General features: G+C 34.3%; 1 protein-coding gene and 1 long non-coding RNA gene across 7 annotated transcripts in view; one reads left to right on the forward strand and one right to left on the reverse strand.

The window, feature by feature from the left end:
* LOC125056971 (tensin) overlaps positions 1–16,182 on the forward strand; it is a 114,770-nt gene extending 98,588 nt beyond the window's left edge. For 5 of the 6 annotated variants that reach the window (XM_047660358.1, XM_047660357.1, XM_047660359.1 and 2 more), the window contains 11 exons: positions 6,922–7,516; positions 10,886–11,218; positions 11,491–11,616; positions 11,930–12,044; positions 12,602–12,756; positions 13,130–13,302; positions 13,684–13,933; positions 14,263–14,419; positions 14,686–14,858; positions 15,156–15,270; positions 16,125–16,169. In XM_047660358.1, coding sequence (XP_047516314.1) covers positions 6,922–7,516; positions 10,886–11,218; positions 11,491–11,616; positions 11,930–12,044; positions 12,602–12,756; positions 13,130–13,302; positions 13,684–13,933; positions 14,263–14,419; positions 14,686–14,858; positions 15,156–15,270; positions 16,125–16,163 — 2,231 coding nt within the window. In that variant the 3' untranslated portion in view covers positions 16,164–16,169. Of the gene's footprint in view, positions 1–6,921; positions 7,517–10,885; positions 11,219–11,490; positions 11,617–11,929; positions 12,045–12,601; positions 12,757–13,129; positions 13,303–13,683; positions 13,934–14,262; positions 14,420–14,685; positions 14,859–15,155; positions 15,271–16,124 lie in introns of all 6 variants that reach the window. The other variant, XM_047660356.1, reaches the window with a different exon arrangement.
* LOC125056973 lies at positions 4,348–5,433 on the reverse strand. The gene is made up of 2 exons (XR_007118144.1): positions 5,006–5,433; positions 4,348–4,852 (listed from the first exon to the last, which is right to left on the reverse strand). It is a non-coding gene; the product is annotated as an uncharacterized LOC125056973 (long non-coding RNA).
* Positions 16,183–18,232: the final 2,050 nt, after the last annotated feature.

Raw genomic sequence — 18,232 nt, forward strand, 5'->3', positions numbered from 1 at the left:
CTTTAAGTAAAAGGGATCATTCAAACAAACCAAGTATGTACTGTTACGATTAATTATATTTATGAACGTATTTTATTCTTAATTAAAACTAGTTAGTATTCCACACGTTAACGAAAATAATATAACAATAACAATACTAGTATTTGGCATAAATTAAATCACTGTATCTTGCCTTTTACATTTATCCATAATTTTCGCTATTCACGATACGAAATAATCATTTATGCTATCAAAAAGATCAATTTTAAAACGAGTTTATCAAGCGATGTGATTATGTTCTCAATCAGTCAATGCTGCATGTGCATCCGATATACACGTTCGTTTTAAAGTGTTTCAGTGCAATCAAAACAGACTTAAAGTGGTTTGAAAATAGTGCTTTAATATGGGATCCTGTATATAATGTAAGACTTAAGATAAATATTTAGGAATTAAACTTTGAACTTCGATGAAATTAGGGTTTTATTCGTGTTTAAAAAAATATTTTACAATGATCACATAGGTCGGTAACAAATGAAACATATAGAAAAACACTTTTTTACCGGATTGAAGTTATGTATAATTTTTTACATAATTTTAAATTTAACCGACGTTATGTAAAATAATTGTTAAAATAATACATAACTTCAATCCGGTAAAAAAGTGTTTTTCTATGTGTAAAAGTTATGTCAATAAAAGACAATACTAAATGAAACATATGTTTTCTATGGGGTTTTAGCAAATACAAAGTCCCAAATATCTAATTAATATGTTTTTATGAAATTACGTAAAAATATTTTCTTATCAAGGCAAAATCTGTGTAATGATAATAAATATTTTGAACTAACTGTTTCATCTAAAAGTCTCTTTGAAATTTAATAAAGCCACTCAGCCCAGTTGGCTTCGATAACATCATTTAATTATTTTTTTAAAACCTTGTATATGACCAACACATAAAAATACGAAACAGGTTGCAAATTCGAGCTAAGTTACAGATAAAGGATAAGGTTGAATAATAATTTAAGAGGTTCTTAGAAACACGAGTCTACATGGATGACATCATTGGGAGTCACGAAACGCTCACCTTCATATGGGCTCCACTTTACGAATCTTAATATTCTGTGGCTTAACGACGGTCTGTTATAAGTATAAACTTGTGGGGTGTTAAAATAATATGAAAACATACAATAACAGGTTTTACTATGTCTTGGATTGTCTATATATCTGTCGAATAGCTCAACCTCAGTTGTTTGGAGGTCTGTGGAGCGAAGATTTGAAAATTATTATTTATTGCATATGTTAAACACGGCGAGTAGTGTTGGCTCAGTCGTCAGCGTGTAACTTTAATCCTTGATGTAGAAGTTTCGAACCCCGGCTATGTACGGGGTGACGGCTATGTCTATGTGAGCATTTAACATTTTTGCTGCTACGGTGAAGAAAGCATCGTGAGTAAACTGACGTGACTACCTAATACTTGATCGATAGCGTGTGTTAGGAACAAACTGATCACCAACTTGTGTATTAGAAAAACAAATGATCACGAACAGATACGGAAATCTGAAGCCCAGCTCTAAAAGGTTGTAGCGTCTGTTTTTATTTTATTAAACAGGACGGTCCACAACGTTGAATAATTTTTTTTTCACTACAATAATGTATTTATATATTTGATATTAGTTACCTATTACAGTAACAGAGAGTAAAACCATCAATTTTGAAGCATTTTACGCAGAATTGTTTTACGACCGCGGACAATACTTTGTCTTCATGGAAAAACTACTGTATACAATATTTGTATGAAGAATCTTACACTATCTCTGAACACTACTCAAAACTATGATTTTTTTCTTTCGAATATTTACCGCAGACATATTTATGTTAACGTTTAATACTTAGACAATCCCATGATAGTGGTGTAGTGACTATATTTTTGTCTCGCAATGAATTAACACCGCAATATATTCCGCTTCCACAATCCTTCTTTCGCTTTATTAATTTATAGATTATTTGAGCCATGCCTACTAGATAATTATAAGAAGAGTTATAGTGTGAAACTCTATATCCTTAGATTCAGAGTTCGTACCTGATCATTGGATTTTACTTACGACGAAACGAAACAGTTTTTCTTATAATTTGACGACATGGGATAGAAGTTTGTTGCCTACTTTAAAGAAAAAAAAAATTGTTAAGAATGTAACATTCATATAAACTTAAATACATTCAAGATTATGTTGTTATATAAGTTTATGTTGTGGCAATTCCTCTAAGATTGTTTTGTGATTTGTGTAATTATTCTCCATTATTTTTTACATGTCATTACAATTTTTTGTTTAAAAACCATTATAGAATCATTTACACTGTTCTAATGACACCCACAATGCTCCTACAGTGTATCAAATTCATTAAGTATGTAAATTTTTATTCAAAAAACCAGATTCTTCACATTTTAAAACCAGTCCTAAGTATTTTTTGCGAGGGCACGCCTGACGCGTGTGTTTATGTAAAAAGTGAGTTTTGTATGTTGCCATACGTTAAAATTTTTAATTATTTGTATTTATAATTGGATACGAGCAGATATGTTCTTGTTATTACATGGAAACATGCAATAATACAATTTCGAGTGTTCCGCAGGCTTAAAATCAGGTAGAAAATATGAACAATAATAATAATTAGTTAGTTGATCAGTTATTAGATGACTATACGTTTTTTAAGGTTTTTTCTACTTTTAGACTGAGTTAAGCTCAGTTTATTTATTTACACTTCGTTGCAATAAAAATAAAAGAAACACAAATAACACAATACATAAAAATTATAAGGGATGCAACGGGCGGCCTTATCGCTAATAAGCGATCTCTTCCAGGCAACCCTAGTTAAAGAGGAAAACTAAAAAAATAGTTAAAATAACTTAGTAATAAGATAGGTAACTTATGTATTTGCAGCACACGAGCTGCAAAACGAAATTCAAAACTTTTTCTATTATGATTAATCAATACTTAATTAAAAAATATCAAATAGGCGTATAATAATACTTGTTAAATATTATTAATAGTTTTATTCTTATCTGTCTAATACTTATGTACCAGACGCAGAAACGAATCGGCTCTTGCCCCGGGCGAGGTGACGGGAATCATTAGTTTTTTATCAATATCTTTGCAGTAATTGGAGCGCAGTTTGTCGTCCGCATCCTCTTCCTGTGGCTTTCGTAACAGTAGCCCTCGTTTTATTTTCGTTGACATCACAGAAATAACTTCCAACAAGTGACACTAATTGCGTTATTGACATGTTCACGATTAATACGAAATACTGTAAAAATAGTTATTTCGGTTTAATTTATACAATTTAACTAGATTTTATTTTAATGATACTGACAGTTACTTAATTGTGTAATTCTTACTTAATTAAAACTGCCTTCAGCTCAGTTTTGATTTTGTATAAAGACAGTTTAGTCTTGGAATAATAAAATGTATTTTATATACTGTATAAATTGGTCAGGTCAGTGTTGGCTTCAGCGTGCGACTCTCATACCCGAGGTCGTAGGTCGATCCCCGGCTGTGCACCAATGGAATTTATTTCTATGTGCGCATTTAACTTATTTGCTCGAGCAGTGAAGGAAAACATCGTGAGTAAACCGACATGTCTTAGGGTGAGATCTATAGAGCGGACTTAGACTTTGCTCTGACTTAACTATCGAGTTAAGACACAGTCGGTATTTATAGAGCAAACTACGAATCTCTCCGAGTGTTGGCTTAGCTTAATCCCAAGTCCACGAAATCGACGACTTACCAAAAACTTTGACTATAAGCCTAACAAAAATAATGGCCTAAAATTTGCTTTACCATCATATCTTTTACTGGACTTTTTATTTTTGTCGGTTTTTAATGAACGGTGTTGCCATTTTGTATCGGAGTTCCATAGACTTTGGGAAAAATAGAATTTGAATTCAATGAAATTATAAATGATCTTGATAAATACCTATGAAATGCATGAAATAAAATAATTACACATTATTATGGTATTTATTGTTGTTTATTTATATTATTTATGTAAGTGTTCAAACCTCATTTTTGAGAAATCTTAAAAATAACTGGTGTGATTTTGTATGTCACCTGGCAGCCCTGGCATATTATAGTGACAACGAAATTCAAACTATAACCTAACCGATGTCTCTCGCTTCACATCTGTTATTTTCCTTTCCCTGAATCTTCTACCATTTATTACCTGACTACCCAAAAAAAATTGAGATAGGAGTGGAACATATGAAATTAAAAAATATGTTAGAAATAGAATTTCTTCAACAAAAATATAAATTAGTATTAGAAATATGTATTACACATAAAAAAATAATCAGAAAATAAATGAATAAAATGAAACAAGTTTTGTTTTGATATTCTTTATTACCAAACAAATTACCTAGTTAAATTGTGCAATCACAGATTGCCGGAATGCTAGACCTCTAGGAGATCTTTCATTGTTTCTGCTGTCCCGCTGTCACCTACTAAAACAGGCATTTTCTAAATATCCTGCTGTCGTGTGAACTGCCAGGCCACCTAGTCACTATAGCAAATATTTCCATATCAGGCCGTATTATTGCTTGCACATTTACAGAAAAATACCCTTTTTTATTTCTGTATGCTTCAGAGTGAGCGATACTTTTGGGTCTATTAATTTTTATATGGGTGCAGTCAATAGCTCCGATTATACTGTTTAGGCCATGGTGAGTATTAGATCTTCCTAATTCATCAAACTTCGTTTTGGCTGTGTTCATATTTCTTGGACAATTTACAAATCTAGGAAGTAATTTACTCAACTCTGCAGAGACTTTATTTATAATTAAACAGACTGTAGATTGGCTTATGCTGTTCAGATCACCGCACACCATCTGTAATGTCAATAAATTATTATTAGTCACATATATGTTATGTTTCTGAAATTCAGAAGACAAAAGTCTTCAACATATGTATTTAAAATCATTTGAGAAGAGGTATAATATATCAAATTGAAAAACCATACATATTTATGAACACAATATTACCTGAAAACATCCAGTTGCATTTTTATGCCTTAATGCAATAAGTATTTGCAATTGCGGTAGGTTTGGCGATCCTCTGTTGTTATAAGGTTGCAAGTTTGTAATGATCAGCGTCAGGATCACATTTAATACCGTGTGTTTCAAAATACGGTTCCTTCTGTTGAATTCATTCTCACCGTACAGGATGGAAGGATTTTGGTTTTATTAGTTCCGAACATATACAACACTTTAGGCATTCGTGGATTCATATCGGCTGCAGTTCCTACCCTTTCAATGTTTTCTATTCAAGATAGAACTCTCTCTCTCCATCATGTCACTTTCGATATTGATATTTCCAAGCGGTCCATGTAACAAAGCCAAATCACAAAACGTCACAGTGCTTCGGGAATGCGTAGGTCTTAAGTAGGTATACGATCCAGATTGGTCCGGGTCCAAGTCACAAAGCCTTTATATTTATAAGCTCATACAAACAGAAACAGAAAAGAGAAAAAGTGGTTTAAAATTTTCAATTGTTGATAGTTGATACAAGTGCTCTGTTGCTATTGTCAAAACATTGCGATCCGTACTACGTAATAAAATTATTATCATCTTTAAATAATTAATACCTTTTCTAAAGGTTACTCGTGAATTTCTAGTTATTGCAATAATAAAATAAATGAATACATAAATAACAATAAATTGAAGATATATGTGTACCGTTTTAGATGTTTAAATATTTGTTATTGTTTACTTTTTTAAAGGATAATAAACAAAGTATTGCATGAAATGAAACATCAATTTGTATTTTGACATTTTCTGTCTTAGCTTGGGCTTAGCTTAATCTCACCGTTAAAATGTCTATAAATACGAAATCATAGTTTAACCTTAGTCTACACTAAGCAAAGTTTTTCGTAAGGTAAGTCTGAGCAAAGTCCAAGTGCGCACTATAGATCTCACCCTTAGACCCAAAAAGTCGACGTGTGTCAGGCACTGGAGGCTGATCAACTACTTGCCTATTAGATTTAAAAATGATCATGAAACAGATTCAGAAATCTGAGGCCAAGACCTAAAGATGTTGTAGCGCCACTGATTTATTTATTTTATTTATATACTGGTCGTTAGTTGCATTGTTTAATAACCGTTAAAAGGCAAATCACATTTCCGTGAGTAATTTTTAGGCTCTGTTCTTTCAACAGACTATATTTTACGCTCTTGGATCTTATTGCCTGAGTCACTAAGCTTTAAATGCTGGTAGAATATCTATGTAATATGTTTATAATTATGTTAGATTTATGTGTCTTCCGGCCATCAAATAAGTACACAAAATGTTCGTAGTAAAGCCTTTCCTTGTTTGGCAATATTACCTTGAACTAAAATCCACGCTAGCCTTGTACGTTTGACATCGTCGTATCTGCCCAAAATCCACACGTCTAGGATATTATGATTTGAAATCGAATACTGATAAATAATACTTTTATATATACAAGTGTTTAATTGCTTGTAATAATCTTGCCATGGACAAGGATTTCAATAGCACATATGTTATTTTATTGACCATATGGCAGTTTTTATTACAAGTCGTAGTTCAATCGACCGGAGCTTAGGCAACAAATCATTCATCGCCTAGTTTTAGAAAACGTCCGTACGCTAAATAAGGAAACTTCTTTCTAGCATTCCTTGAGACAACGGTCTCTAGGGATACGTGTAACGGGAAGCAAATAGTCCATTTACGGCTGCTGTCCGGGTCTTGTGTGTAATGCCCCACTACTATAACACTATACAGTTAATGAGTATCTGTCTCAGCGTCCATGTGATAGTTAGCAATCAGGTTATTATAACGTGTGACGTCACCCGCCGCACGCAGCCTCACGCACTCAATGAATCGTTCCACAACGCTCATTCATTTTGAAAAAGTTTTTCATATTATGTAATTCCAACAGGTGACAATAACGGCAGCGCTGAAGGATCTGGAGGTGAGGCGGGGGAGAGTGGCGAAGCTGCTCATACATTCGGTCCTTTAGACGGGTCTATCTACGCGACGGTGGTGCGCGCTAGCGGCGGCCCTTCTTCACCGCTCAGCGCCTCAATGGACTCTGGTATTTCGTCAGCGGGCCGGCGGGCCGCCCCCAGTCCACCCGACGAACTTGATGCCCTTCTGGGGGACATGCTACGTACCGTGAGCGCCCTACCAGACCCACCGCCTGCGCCCACTACGCCGCAGTCTAACTCTGATCGTACGCCTGATATACCGTATCACGCTCGGACCGATTCTGCACCATTCACCTACGGCGCCCCAGGTCTCCGCCCCGGGATGTTACGCGCTTCCAACCGCCTCGCCAGTCCAGAACTGGTGCGACGAGCCCTTGGAACTGACCGTGGATACCAACATATTGAAGATGATGATGATGAGCGAACCATTACACCAGACCCATCACCGCGTACCCCATTATCACCGAGGACTCTCAGGAAGTTGACATATGAAGATGTAACTACAACTACGACAGCTGCCCCGGCCTCACCTTTAAGGAATGGAAGGTTAGTTGATTATTCTACCACATATGTCGCGTGCTTTGAATGACAAATCAAATTAGGAAATCTTTTATTTAAAAAGTTCAATCCGTCATTAATTAACTTTTATCCAATAGCTTCAGCTGTTTAAAAAGACCTTTTAAATGGTATAATTCGGCATATATAATAATTCGAAATGATTATTCGTTTATTTACAAAAATACTTTTGAATGCATTACATAGACAATAATGTTTTAATTTGCAGTATGTTCGTGTATACATAATTAAAACACAATTACTTTATCTGTTCTGTGTATGCAAAGTGTAGAATACCTAAGCGGTTAGGTCATACACATTTTATAAAGCACCTTTGTTGCATACAGTTGAACAGTATGTTATAGGAGCATTTTAAGAACATGTGTTCCTGTATTTGTAGGCGTGGAGGCCACGATTGCGCCCACAACGCTCTGTTTACATTAAATAACTCACTATTAACAGAGTATTTTTAGCAAACTGTAACCTTCGATAAATCGACAACAGCTAGGGTTTAGGTAACGATTTTTTTTAGACTTTTAACTAGCATATTCACTTGCATATACAATATACATTCGTAACGTTTAACTTTATTCTCAAAGGATTATAGAAAGCTTTGGTAAAAGTATTTCATTTCATGAGTGTAAGAATAAATTACAGCTTATCGTGAGAACAGTGTTACAATGAAAGCACTTATTACTTTGTGTACATGTGCGTGTAATTTGTTTAAACGCGTTCCGCTCGACCTACTTTGTCAATGAAGAAGGGTCGTAAAATATCCCATAACCAATCTCGAATACGCCACAAGTTTATGTAATCTCATTTGAGAATACGTCATGATACAATGGGAACTCTAGAGTTATTAGTTCCTTACATTATAATGTTGAATTCGTTACATTATTCCAACCAATTGAAAATAACTGTATTTATTTATTAACACTTCGTTGCATGTACAGAAATATAATACAATTGACATAATTAAATAAAAAGGAGGGCAAATGACGGCTATATCGCTTTCGACCGATCTCTTCCAGGCAACCACAGTAAGATATTTTACCAGAGTACGAAGCTCAACACTAAAAACTTTACTGCTCTGTTTAATATAATTGTTGTTAGCTCTTTTTATGCTTGTTCTATAAATAGGAAATACGTGTATGAAAATATATTGTTTGTTGAAAAATATGTACTACTTTAACTAGCTATACATAATAATTTTCTGTATATTAAATACCTCCTTGGAGGAGCTTCAACCTTTTGAATGGACGTGGCCAATATTTTTTTCTACTTATGTGAAGTTGGACCCTATCGCTAATACCAAATCCTCATTAAGAAACAGCTAATCTTTAGTGATTTGTTTTGTTTTTGATTATATTTTTTTGCTTGGTTTGGTTTTGACCGCTCCGATACTTTGTGTAGGATGTATTTGTCTCGTGGGCGTTAATTGAATAACAAGCGTTGATTGCGACGAAGCTATTCTTCCTCTTATGGATTTATAGCTGTTTAAAATGATATTTTAAACTATATGTTAGTGTCAAAGGCTATCAGAGTATCAATGCATATATGGAAATGACATTTACATGCTTGTGCCATCATTATTTCCATTAAAATATCGACTGACACGCCTGTCGTGAATTTTGTTTTTGAATTTCAAAGGTTACAATTGTTTCGAGACATACTTGATCAACTCATCTTTCTAGTGTGAAATAAAGGGTCTTATTAGGAGTATGTAACGGATGAGGGTAACAAATGAAATAACAATGATTTGAAGTATTCGAAAGCTTCAATCAAAAAACCTTCACTGACTATATTGTAATAGATAATAAATTCTTTGTTTCGATTTCGTTAACAGACAATATCTGCTGTCCCAACTATAAACGTTATATAGTTGAAAATTATAATTGACAGTTCACTGTAGTCTCGTAAGTATATACAACGAAGTCCTTATTTGTGCGTCAATTTAGACCGAGTCATATTTAGCTTTAGATAATGGACTGATATTGATATCTATTGTCAATCATATTGTAATTGATAACGCTTTTAATCTAGTCTACTTTCTGATTACAAAAGTATTCTATTATATAGCGCACATTAGGAAGTTAGAAAATTATATTGCATAAATACGCAATTTACATTATATAAACCACCTTTTAAAGGTAAAGTTGGCGCTTTCACTAGTACTCTCTCAAAATATAGATGAGCAAGGAAATACTGCCAGCATTGAGGATTACAATACCACGGGGACTAAACTTTCAGAGACTAAAAACTTTACCTGTTGTGTCCTAGTTATAATAAATAAATAAAAAAAATAGTTTTAGTTCTATATAAACTATCAGTCGAGAACTTACGTATAGTAAACATGCGACACTTTGTTTCTATCGTCATTTATGTATTGTTAAGCAAAGTATTTTTTAAGAACATGCTTACATTGATAAGAATATACAAATACTATATAATGCTTAAAGTGTGGGTATATAACTCGTAGACAATTTAAAAATACTGTTTTTATAATCGTAAACACAAATTTCAGCTGAAAGTATGCGTAATAAAATTTTGATATTTATATTTTTTTAATTGTATCATTTAAGGCGTAGGAGGGTTTTAACCAGGTCGTTCGTTTTGCTTCATTGCACAGACCATTTGGTCCATTTTAACTAGCTATTAAGATTTAATTTTGTTACTTGTTAGCTAATATGTGGTCACATCCAACCCACGTATATTTTCTTCTTAGCCGTTTTATTCCATAACAATGCGGAAATACGGAAAAAATTTAAATCAGTATATATAATGTGATAAACGAGATATGCTGATAAAAAATATTAATTACCGACGCCAACATTTACCTGTATATTTTATTAGTTACAAATTTAAATTACAATTACGCAAGGAGATAGGTCGGTTGCTTAATAACAAGTATGTATAACATAACATATAACATGTATATGACATCGTTAGAGGACCTGTCTGACAATTTGGTCTGTTTGGATCGATGGCTAGTGATTGCGATCGCTGACCCAAACAAGTTGCTATTTCGAGTTAATCGTCGCCATAAAAGGACCACTGTCGTACCGCAAGCTTATATTATATCTGGGTAGCATATTGCATAACGTATGTTCTGTGTGATTTTAATTACGTCCCATGTAAATCATTAAGACGAGCAAGGTTCTTGGGAACTTTATTTTATTCCCAAATCGAAGTAGTTTTGCTCTTTTCTCTCCATAATCATATTTTAATAAATGAATAAAGTTATTCTTTAGACCTTACAATGTGGCCTAAAAATCCATGTATCACTTCAATTACAAAGTTTTAGGTTATTTGTAGATAAAAGCCAGTGCGTCCCTTAACAGCTCTTTTCCATTCTTTCAGGTGGACAAATGGTGACTCAGAATGGATAAACCAACCAAATAGCGCTCGTAAGTTAAGCCAAGATGCCGAATGGATAGAAAACAAATCCAATGGCCGTAAGGTTGACAATGACACCTGGAGATCCACAAGCACAATTGGTTGGCATGAAACAACAAGGAGTCGGGAGCCGAGACGGTCAGAAAGCGGTATAGAAGGGAACTCAGGCCTCACTTGGCTACAAAGGCAACAGCAGAAGCTAAGGGAGAGGAAGGAGGCAAGGGAAAGGGTTGCAAGATTGCCGCTCGAATGGGATGCACCTTCAAGATTGCATGTACGCCGATCTGCAAGCCATCGGTAATTTATTTTTATATTTTGTGTACTTACTGTAGAACGAATAAGTTTCCATAAATATCGGGTTGTTAGTCACATCCTTTAATGCTCGATACTTATTTCATATAAAAAAAAAAAAAAATTTTTTTTATTAGCGATACTAGAGTTTTTGGCCAGTTTCTTTTAAAACCTCGATCGTGAACCTACGATTTCTTAAGCTTTGCTCTATGTAATTTAATAAAATATGTATCTATATAAATCCTCAATTGAAATAAATCGATTTTTTTAATTTCCAGTGTTGACGGATACACGAGTGACACAACAGCATTTGCCGACGACGATGATGACTTCAGCGTCCCTCTACATGTCAACACGCGCACCATTCACAGAACTGATAGCATCAGCCCACAAGCCCCTGACAGGTAGGACACTGAATAAAAGCCTAAAAAAGCACTTTGTTTGGTTTAAATCATTCCATTTTAAAATCGTAAAAAATATTGTTTAAAATCTATTTATGTTAATGTTAGGTGTAGTGTTTGTTAATGAGGTTATCGCAAATGGAATGCGATGACAGTTACTACAACAGACACTATTAGTTTCGGCGCTGTTACTACCTGTTTCGCTTATTAGAACTTTGCGACAAAATTATTAATAAACATAAAATCTTATATCGTGATATATACGTTAAACTGTGTGGGAGAGTTTGAATGTAAGTTTTGTATCGATGGATTTCAGGACTTCATCTAGAAAGTTCATGTACGAGAAGATGACATTACGTGAATGGAGCGGCAGTAGTACACCCACCACGCCCGGTCTGCTATCACTTGCACCCGCTAACAATGATACCATGGTGAGAACTTAAATTATTGTTTCTATATGCTAAGATTACATGCTGTTTGTTCAATAAAACCTCTTCAGTATTAACAGAACTATGCTCACTTTCTTCAAGGAGTGTTGGCTTAGTGGTTTCAGAGTGCGATTCTAATATCTGAGGTCGATCTTCGGCGGCGGCACCAATGCACTTTCAGTCTATGTACGCATTTAACATTTGCTAGTACGGTGAAAGAAAACATTGTGAGAACACCGACATGCTTTAGAAAATTGTTGGCTGCGTGTGTCAGTCACAAAAGACTGATCACCTACTTCTCCATTAGAAAAAAGATTCGCGAAACAGATACTGAAATCTGCGGCCCAGACCTAGAAAGTTGTAGCGCAATTGGTTTTTTTACTTAACTAATCATTGGTTTACGCGAGTATCATACAGTAAAATGAGGACTCCAAGGTCGAGTTATATTTGTTAAAGATAAAACTATGTAACTAGTATTTATTGCTTTGTTACTAAAAAAATAAAGTATCGTTATAAAATAAGGTTCTAATATTTTAAACTTATTGTACAATATTTTTCAGAGCCGCGAACGTTCGGAGAGCTTGTCTCGAGCGGAGTCCCGCACAGAGTCCCGCGCGGGAACGCCGGCCTTTCCCACTCATCCCCGAACTCCATACCCGCCCACACCCACCCCTTCACTCTCAGCGAGACCGCCACGCTCCCCACCGTCTGTAAGGTATGCCTTTTGAAGGTTTTGTTCGGTTGTACAAAATCATATATGTGCGATCAAAGACCGCGACTTTAACAGTCAGACAGAACCTACCATATAAACCACCGACTCCAGATTATCGACCGATATCCCGATAGTATTCTGATATACGAGCTAGGTCTGGATATCTATAGTTGCTCCCTTCACAATTTGAAATCAATTTTCCTTTAGTTTTTATAATTTATTAATCAATGTATTTTTTTCTCTTTGTGTTTCATGTTTGCCTATAAGTGCTTTTATTTTTCTATACGTACCAATGTGTCAGTATGCCGAGCATTAGCAAGTTTTTGTAAAAAAAAAAACCACAAAAATTAAGCCAATAATTGAGTCGTTTATACAGAAAAGACCGTGAAGGCAGCCCCGAGTCCGAATACCGCACTTACAATGGTAGTAATGGATCAAGACGATCCAGTATCAGCGGATCAGAATTGCAACACGTAGCCCCCGATAGAGTAAGGTTCGCAAGAGACACCAGCCAATATTGGTACAAGCCCAATATTTCTCGGGATGATGGTTAGTAAAATTAATTTAATCAATTCAAATTTGGTTTTAATACAGCGTATTTAAAACAAACAGCCCACCTATATCTTCTGTTAAAGCTGGTAAATCTTTTTCATATAATAATAATAATCTATAATAACAGAAAAAATCCTACTACCGAGGCTTGTTACTATTTATTTAGTTCGATGTTAATGGTCAAATTAGTTTAAAGTTTCGATTTAACATCGTATAATTTTAAGGGCTAATTGTGAATTACAATTTTATTATTACAGTAAAATTAGAAGGTACATAAAATTTATTCAAAATCGGTCCAGTGTCTACACATACTGACAATTTGTATACCAATTCATATAATGTTGTAGCGTTAGGTTATAATAATTAATTTGTCAATAGCGGTATCAGCCCTTCTTCAGCAAGAAGAGGGGGCGTTCATAGTTCGCGATTCGAACTCATTCCCGGGCGCGTTCGGGCTCGCTGTACGTGCAAGTGGAGGCGTACGACATTTCCTCATAGAACCGACTGCGAGAGGTGTTCGCCTTCGGGGGTGCCCAGATGAACCCGTATTTAGCTCGTTATCAGCCCTGGTGTATCAACATACAGTCACTCCCCTGGCCTTGCCCGCGGCTTTGAAGCTGCCTGATAGGCAAGTTTAATACTATGAATAATATACTTGCTAAATTTTTCAAAACTTAGATTACTTGAATTTTAAAGGATTTCGTTTATTTAGAACGATTAAGGGCTTTTTAATTGGATTAACAATAATAAAGGAATTCTTAACGTATCGATTATATCTCTGACTCGCGAAAAGAATGATATTATACAAGAAATAAAACAATGGATGGCAACAAGTGATTGAATTAGTGTCCATGGGTTGCGGTAGTTGCCTTTTATGGCCAACCCGCGGGCTCGTTTGCGCAAGCCCCTAAAAATACTTATCATTAAAAAATATTCGTAAACAATTATAATTTATAGAGACCTGTGGACTGGCGGCAGTGCTAACGCAGCGGCGCGTGCATTACTCGCTACAGGCGCAGCTTGCAACGTCTTACTACTCGGCTCTGAGAATACGGAGGCTTTGACTGGACCAGCAGCTGTTAAGCGAGCTGTACAGAACATTTTGCAGAAGAAGGTACGCTTTCGAAAATTTTAAACATAATAATTGTCACCAACAGCAACAAAGACATAACGTGTATCATTTTATGCATAAACATAAATAAAGTAAAAATAAAAATATTGATAGTGATAAATGTATGTATTTACTCCGTCAAAAAGACCTAGACGAAAGTATTTTCCAATAAGCGTGACCTGTTAAATCCAATAAATTTGGTGTGGAAAAAATAATCACATGGTTTTTTGTGTACCACCCCTGATAAGAAGATTTCATTACCTTTTCAGGTCGTGGCGCACGTTGTTCATTTCAAAGTATTTGGTGGTGGCATCACACTGACTGATTCTACCAGAAAGCTATTCTTCAGGCGACACTATCCATCAAACGCTGTTTCCTACGCAGGCATTGACCCTGACGAACGGCGATACCTCTACGTTGATAATGGGAAACAGGGTGAAAAGTACGTTTGTCTTTTAAATTTTGTAAAATAGTGTAGTGTAAAGTAACTATACTTCCTTACCCAATAAAATATTTTATTTTTCAAAGTAAATTACTTTTTATATTCCTAAAGATAGTATAAACGCCATCTTGTAGAGTTTTTCAAGAATTGTTATGCAATATAAATAAAAAGTAATGCTATAATATGACATTGTTAGACTACCAACTAATAATGATTTTGAGATTAAATTATAATTGAATCTAAATGTTAAAACAAATTAATATAATAATTATTTAACGTATATTTATTTAATTATAGGCGCATATTCGCGTTTGTCGCTCGTTCTACATCAGGCTCTGATAACCAGTGTCATGTTTTCGCTGAACTCGAACCTGAACAGCCAGCAACTGCAATCGTTAACTTTGTTAATAAGGTAAAGAGTATTTATAATTCTGTCATTTATTTATAATAGTTGGGAAAAATAATCTCTAATAGAAAATATTTAACTTCATAAAGTACAAAGTTCACCGAGTTTTGCACTGTATTAGTGAGATGGCGCTGTATTACATTACATGACTTAAACATTCTTTGTTGAAATATCATTAAAACTCTATCTTCCTTGGACATTCATAAGTCTAGCGGGTCTGATGGCATCCCCCAATTGTACTGCGTACTTGTTCTCCTGAGTTGGCTCCGGCCCTAACGCGCCTTTTCCGGTCCCTAAAACTGAGTTCCATCATTCGATGTCGAGGCAGTATACAAGATACCACCCGTATCACAACGACGTCCGTCGTTCCACAACTGAGCATTTTTAAAGCAGTTTTTGCCATGCACCACCACTATGTGGAAACAGCTGCCCGCTGCAGTATTTTCGAACCTTTTCGACTTAGGGTCCTTCAAGAAAAGAGCGTAACAATTCTAAAAGGCCGGCAACACACTCGCGAGCCTTCCGGCATTGAGAGTGTCGATGGGCGGCTCTATAAATTAACATCAGGTGGGCTTCTTGCCCGTTTGTCCCTGTTCTATATAAAAAAGTATATTTATTCATATGTTATTTATATGTTAATCGTCTTAGCCGTCTCCATGCCTACAAGAGACATGAATCATACAAGATAATACTTTGTTTGAAGTTCCAAGGGTCTATTTCATAGATTTTTTTAAGGCAAGCGATTTGTGTGCTCAATACGAGGTCGATACTATTTTCCAAAAAATTTACTTAACATGCTACCCTTGTTTTAGATAGTATGTAATTAGTTTTAATCACAATTATTATTATTTATTTTCCAGGCACTATTAGGAAACACACAGAAGCGAGACATCATCTAAAACTACAAGAACTCTTTGTGTCAAACACAAGCCATCAATCGAAATATTAATTTTTAATAAATATTCCAGTGTTATTATTTTAGTAATTTGGTATGTGGATATATTTTATGTTATCAAAGATTTAATTTATACGCTTGATATTCACCAAGTACAATTATAACTATGAAATAAATATACCGTAGGTAGGTATTAAACATTAGGTTAGAAAAACTAACTAGTCTCATTAATGTTAACATAGATAGTAGTGATAACATGTGCCTAATTCGTTATGTAGCTTTCATCCAAATTAATAGCATTTATATAAAATATGTAGTTTGGCAAGCGCACAAGTATTTACACGTATTTATTTTAGTATCATATATTTTATTTACATAATGAACAACGAAAAATACTAGTATCTTCAAACATTTGTGTACTGTTAAATTGATTAATTGACATAGTTTAGTATTTTGTCCATAGCAAATTACTACTAGTTACTAAAGAAACCAATACTATTGCCTCCGGCGCTGAACTATGTTATTTGTGACAAGAGTGTACCTCTACTGCAATATAACTTTATAGGATTGAACATGACGAAGTATGATTTAAATTCGTGGTCACGTGACCATTTCCATAACAGTTCGCGTGATGAGTGTTACACGTCTTTCACAAGTGTCTTTGTCTAGGGCCCCTGACAAATCAGTAAACAGAAAATATCTATTGAAATGTAATTAATTCAGCACAAATCTCAGTGTATGGTAAATTTAACACTAGATTAATGAATGTTGTAAAATGTATTTATTGGTAAAGAATAAAACAATTTAATGTATCAGACATTGTTTTTTTTTTAATATGTTTCCCGCGCTTTTTCTTCCTATGACAGACTTTAACTAATGTCTTATCTTATGAAGTTAGCAATTATCTTTAATTTTAATTTGTTATACCAGAGCTGTATTTAGTCTTAGTACTTTATTTATTCAGCTGTATTTTGTTATACCAGAGACCAAGAAAATAAAAACGGTATGATAAACGATTTTATTTTTTTTAATCTTTAGATTAGATAATATTATTAAAATCATATTGTAAAAGTACTGATATTAATTTACATAATGCAACTACAATTTTCTGATAATATATTTGATTCATTGTTATAATATTGACAATTATAGAATTAAACAATCTAGAGCGGCTTATTCATAAGTATAATTTAAAATAAAACTTACGGCAAACATTTGCGTATTTATTACAATAATATAATGAAATATCATACCAGCCATAGGTATTTCATTTTTACAAGAGATGCATTGAAATTAGCTTAGAACCGCGCGAAATTTATGTTTAATCGGTTTTGATGTCAGTCGTCAGAGCGTCCAAATCTAAGGTGTCCGTAGTCATCGAAGGCATCATATTGACTCCTAAGGCCGTAATTGCGATAAATATGACGAGGGCCAAGTTCTTCCTCCTCTTCGCCTAGTTGGAGACCTCTGAGGCTCGCCCCCACACAACATTGCAATGTTATAGTCAGAGACACAGTTAACACCAACGCTAATACGGTAATTAAACGCATCTTCGTTCACTGTAACAAACAATTAATGAATGAATGGAATGACAAAAATAATTACGCGAAAAGCAAACAGTAAATTCAGCATTACTAACTAAAATAAGCAATTGTTTTCGATGTTTTAAATTTTATTGTTTATTATTTAATTATTTACATACATTTATTTGAATGGCTTTAAGCGTCGTTAGTAAACAAAAATAAAATATAAATCATGAAATTAATTTATAACTCACCCGTTCAACCGCAGGTCTGTGGTAAAATGCGGCAGAGAGATTTTTCCCGCCATTTTTATACACTCCGCCCTTATTAGAATAATATTCTCCCCTTTTTAATATTCCCCTCATTGCTTGCTCTTATCAAGAAGGCGTTATAATAATTGACACATTTCAAATATGATAAAATTACAATTTATCAGGTTAGTATAAAAGTGGAATTTAAAGCAAATAATTTTCCAAGAGATCAATTTGTATACTTCAGACAGAATACTGCGTTGATTGTTATATAATTATTTTCTTTGATGTTATTTCTG

The sequence above is a fragment of the Pieris napi genome, chromosome 15, assembly GCF_905475465.1.
Source record: "Pieris napi chromosome 15, ilPieNapi1.2, whole genome shotgun sequence".
In the NCBI taxonomy this organism is placed as follows: domain Eukaryota; kingdom Metazoa; phylum Arthropoda; class Insecta; order Lepidoptera; family Pieridae; genus Pieris; species Pieris napi.